Below are 5,000 nucleotides of genomic sequence, written 5' to 3' on the forward strand. Positions count from 1 at the left end.
CTATGGCAGCAGCAATGCTAATTATATCAATAATTTTAATGATGATGATAACAATAATGATAATGATGACTATAACAAACATAAACTAATACTAATAATTATAATGATGATAATAATTATAATAGTAATAATAATTTCAGTTATCGTTATTATTACTACTCTCATTATTATGATTATGATTATGATTACAATCATAATAATACTAATAATAATCAAAGCAATACAAATATTAATAGTATTACTAATAGTAATGATAACAGTAATAATAAGGATACTAAATAATGAAATTAATAATAATAACAATAAAACAACAACAGCAATAATAATGATAGTAATACAAGTAATGATAATTATAACTATGGTAATGAAAATGTTAGTTAATTGATTAATGTTAGTTACAATAGAATATGCATAACAGCAATAATACCTATTGTAATGATAATGATCCTAATGATGATGTGGTGGTGGTTTTGGTGGTATTAACAGCAAGAATTCTTATACTAATAATGATAATGATAACGATGAAGGTGATGGTGATAATAATAATAACCACAACAACAGCAATAATGCTAGTGATGATAATGACGTGTAAACGTTGTTATACGTTGAACGGTATCGCAGACGTTGACCACTAAGCTGTTCCTTACCATTCATTCACAAACCACTTCACGTCTCATACATCTGGGAATTTGAGACAACTAACAGGTTTTGTCTTGTTTTAGAAAAATAATAATACTTTTTTGGGCTTTAATACATTATATATTATGTTGAAGGGCCGCTTAGACTGAGAGGAAACCAATCAAGAGATGAACATAGTGAATAAAGGCGAAGGAAGAGGAAATAAAGATACAAGGATATAAAGACCAGGAACCAGGACGGGTTACATTTTAATCCCACAAGGTATTTGCCGCTAATGACCTTACCTATTAACGCGGCAGTTAATTTTAAATAATCAACCTATATAAAACGCAATGGTAACGTTCATTAGTGTCTGACAAGGCCTTAAATTGGGATCGAGCTATACTGCACATACAGAAAGGTTCGGGCGAAACCTACTTTGACAAATCATACTGAATTGAACTGTACGAAATACCGTCAGATGAGGTGCATCTGAACCTTTTATTAGGTGAACTGATCGACATATTTATTGACAGGTCTCTCGAGTTTCAACATGAGGAATAAAGGGTTTGTGGAGTATTCAGTACATAAAAAAGTGATTCTATTTATGTTTTCCTTGTACCCACTGTATTTACCGCCGTATTCACAGTCAGTGCGTTTCTGGACAAGCCTTTAATTGTCGAGGAAGGTTCAGGGTTACCATTATGAATAATTCTGCCAGCATTGTAATTACTCATCTAACCTTTATCAAACTGAACGATACCGATTTACTTGTTTGTGAAGAATGGATGGACTTTCAGCACCGGTGGTTGGTGACAAACTTAAAATCGCCCCGAAGCAGATAGTGATACACATACACACACACAAATATATATATATATGGATAGATAGACAAAGACAGATGTGTGTGTGTATATATATAAACATATATATATGCATTTCTTAGGCCTACATATGTCCATGTGTATATATATATGTATATAAATGTATGAACCGCATTCATGTTGACAAATGTAGAAAAGGTATGAATGAGATTTTATCTTCGTCAGAAATACATGTATTTCTGACGAAGATAAAATCGAAACCGATCAAATACATCTCTTGTATTGTGAAGATATTCATTCTCATTCATACCTTTTCTATATATATATATATATATATATATATATATATATATATATATGAAAGGGTAAGGAGTGAAAGAGAAGTGACAATGTCGGAAATAAGGTCAAACGGCAGTTGGGAGCCATTATCCTATGTGAAGCTTAGCGACTGCTAGGAGTGAATGAGTATGCGAGTCGAAGTGTGAATGAAGCCCCATGAAGCAGTGACGTATGTAAGGAAGTGTACATTCGAATGAAATGAAATGTTGAATGGGTGAATGAATAGAGAAAGTCTTGTGCATATTTTTTTCTTTATAAAATAGTTTTCCCCCTAAAAAATATTGTAATGATGATGAAATAAGTGACCTAATAAAATACGGACATTTATGATGTGACCATAGAAAAATAAAAATAAAATAGAAATAGAAAATAAAAGGAAAATGTGACCAAACTAATAAAGGAAATTATGTGAAGAAAAGAAAAGAAAACAAAACAAAACAAAAATAGACGAAATAAGATATGGAAATAAATTAGTATCGAATGACACGGGGAATGTGACGTCCCATTCACATTCAGACAGCTCCCCCGACGAGACATACCCACCCGAGGGGGTCACAGCCACTAGCGTATCTGAAACATCCTCGGTAAGGAAAGCAAAAGTTGTTATAAAACTTGAAAAACATCTATTGACAAAAGAACACAAAATAAAGTAAAGACCGAAGATAAATATAGGCTTATAACAATTAACAGGGTTTCTGGTGTGGAGTGGAAAAGTGTCGTGCCACGTCACAAGTACGCCCGTACGAAACCGCACGCGGGAGGAGTGAGGCGAGAGGCGTAAGGCGTGAGGCGAGAGGCGAGTGAAGAGAGGTGTGAGGCGTGAGGCGTGAAGTGTGAGGCGTGAGGCGTGAGGCGAGAGGCGAGATCAGCAAGATTAAGAAGTGAGGCTGAAGAGACAAACACTCGGACGTTACGTGAGATGTGTTAAAAGTGTGAACATTGCAAACAATTATTGGTCACAAAGTGAAATATAATCGGGGTGATTATAACATTTCATTAATTATTTTGTTGATTTATAATTTTTTCTGTATTTTTATATTTGTATCTTTATCATTTGTTTTTAAATTGTGTGTATGAGAAAATAAATCTGGATAATAATAGTGTCTCCTTTAAGACCAATTGTTAAAACTGAGCAATGAAGTAGAGGTGATCCGCAAAAGGTTGTACTGGTGGAGGGCCCAGGCCAGTAATTAAGATCGAATTTGCAACCTTTACATATATATATATATATATTTATATATATTTATATATATAGATATAGTTATTGTAATTCCTAAAGACTTTAATAATACATCAGCAAGAACTGTGAAGGAAACTATCGGAACACAAAGAGCTCCCAATTTTTATTCGAACAATGTTGTGACAGATAATGGGGAAAGTTAGTAAGGAGCCTTATGAAAACCAAGCTGTTAGTGACAAACCCGAAAGTCGTGTGCTAAACGATTATGAATGCGGATTATAATAAGAACGCATACTAGCTTCAACAAGGAATCTATATTCTCCTACATTAAGCAAACACTCACGCCTGTTTATATATATATATATATATATATATATATATATATATATATAATGTTTATATGCTTATATACATGCGTGTACATAGATATACAGATAAGACAGTCTAGAATATTCAGTGGTGTTATCTAATGATAAAATGTGGAAGCAAAGAATAATTTTGAAAACTAAAGTATTAAATATACTATAAGCAAACTAAAAAGAAGACAAATACGATGTAAAAATGTCATTTCGTATGATAATAATAATTTTCCATTGCATGACCTGTCAATATATTAGCAAACCGAACACATCAGTTTCTGAGGTTATATTATAAGGTTTCTAAATATCGTAAGTTGAATGTTCAGAAAATGTTATGCCAATATTTACTGCGAGTCATACTTTGAGGTCAACTTTTTATTAGTGTAGACTTCAGTATTTGGATCAATAAGGTATTTACTTAAATGTGTTCTACTAATGTTATTTCGTCATTTATATAAGGGTGTTGTTTAACAGCGTTTTAGAGGATTTTATGACCTAATGAATATAAAGTTTCGACACAACTTGTATGAAAATTTCGTCCCTGAGTTCGGCAAAAAGCCTAAAAAAGATAATCTTAGATGTGTTTCCTTTATGTAAGATGGTTCCGATATTTGACATTTTAAAAACTGTTATTGAGGATGCTCAATTATACTTACACATTCCATCAGGTGGCCGCATTATTAATTCGAGAGGTAAAGGATATGCGTAACACTCACACAATGATGAAACATGTTTTCTTAACAATCATCTACAGTAGAGAAGCTAGTCCTGTAATGCTTTAGCAAAAGAAAAACTTGTCCTTGTATGACCTTTCACTGCATCGCAGAGGCGGTATAAATTGTGCGCCGCCGAGCGAACGGCATCAGATCCTTCTGGAACTACAAGGCATCATGAACGCTAAGGTAGATAGCTAGTGAATCTTTATTTTCGTGCACACTGAGCTTAAGCAGATTATACGCAATAGGGGTAAAGCAACACGTTTCTATAGAATGTCAGTAATGGAAAAGACTAACATTATTTAAAAACGAAAAAAGTAAACCAATTTCATTCTCTCCGTTATCTTTTTCACAGGTCTTGCTCCTAGTATGTCTTGCAGCCGTTGTTGCTGCGGACAGTTTTGTAAGTATCTGTTTCGTCATTTTACTGTGAACAATGAAAACAAAAAATGCTGCATAAAGTGAAAAATATGAGCAATCATAAATATCCTAAAATGTCCTTTTTCAGGAATCTGCTGAATCAGGTGAATACAACTTCAACTGGGCCGTCAAACATGACGACTCCGGCAATGACTTCGGTCACCAGGAAGCCCGCAATGGAGACAACACCCAGGGGTCCTACTACGTGCAGCTCCCCGACGGCCGCCTGCAGACCGTCAGGTACGTCGTGGACGGCGACAACGGATACGTGGCCGAAGTGAACTACGAGGGCGAGGCTCGTTACCCCGACTCCAATGAATCAAAGTGAAGAAAATCTGTTAGCCCCTACGTGAAATGAAGCGATAAGAAACACACCCGATTTCATTGTCTGTTTAATGCAGACAGAGTAGAATTATCTGATCTAATGTAATTCCCACAAGTCTTTCCATTCTCTTCTAGGGTCTGCTCTAGGAGGGGTACCAAATGCTGTAAAAATGCCTTATTTATTGTTGCTCTCCAATAAATTGTCTCCTTATTAACAAGA

General features: G+C 34.5%; 1 protein-coding gene across 1 annotated transcript in view; it reads left to right on the top strand.

Moving 5' to 3' along the window:
* Positions 1–4,197: 4,197 nt before the first annotated feature.
* The window catches only part of LOC125032275 (pro-resilin-like), an 813-nt gene continuing 10 nt past the window's right edge, over positions 4,198–5,000 (top strand). Inside the window, exons 1-3 of the mRNA XM_047623371.1 lie at positions 4,198–4,222; positions 4,392–4,439; positions 4,545–5,000. The exon at positions 4,545–5,000 is cut by the window's right edge and continues 10 nt beyond it. Coding sequence (XP_047479327.1) covers positions 4,211–4,222; positions 4,392–4,439; positions 4,545–4,784 — 300 coding nt within the window. The 5' untranslated portion in view covers positions 4,198–4,210 and the 3' untranslated portion in view covers positions 4,785–5,000. The remainder of the gene's footprint in view (positions 4,223–4,391; positions 4,440–4,544) is intronic.

The sequence above is a fragment of the Penaeus chinensis genome, chromosome 14 (genome assembly GCF_019202785.1).
Source record: "Penaeus chinensis breed Huanghai No. 1 chromosome 14, ASM1920278v2, whole genome shotgun sequence".
Lineage (NCBI taxonomy): Eukaryota > Metazoa > Arthropoda > Malacostraca > Decapoda > Penaeidae > Penaeus > Penaeus chinensis.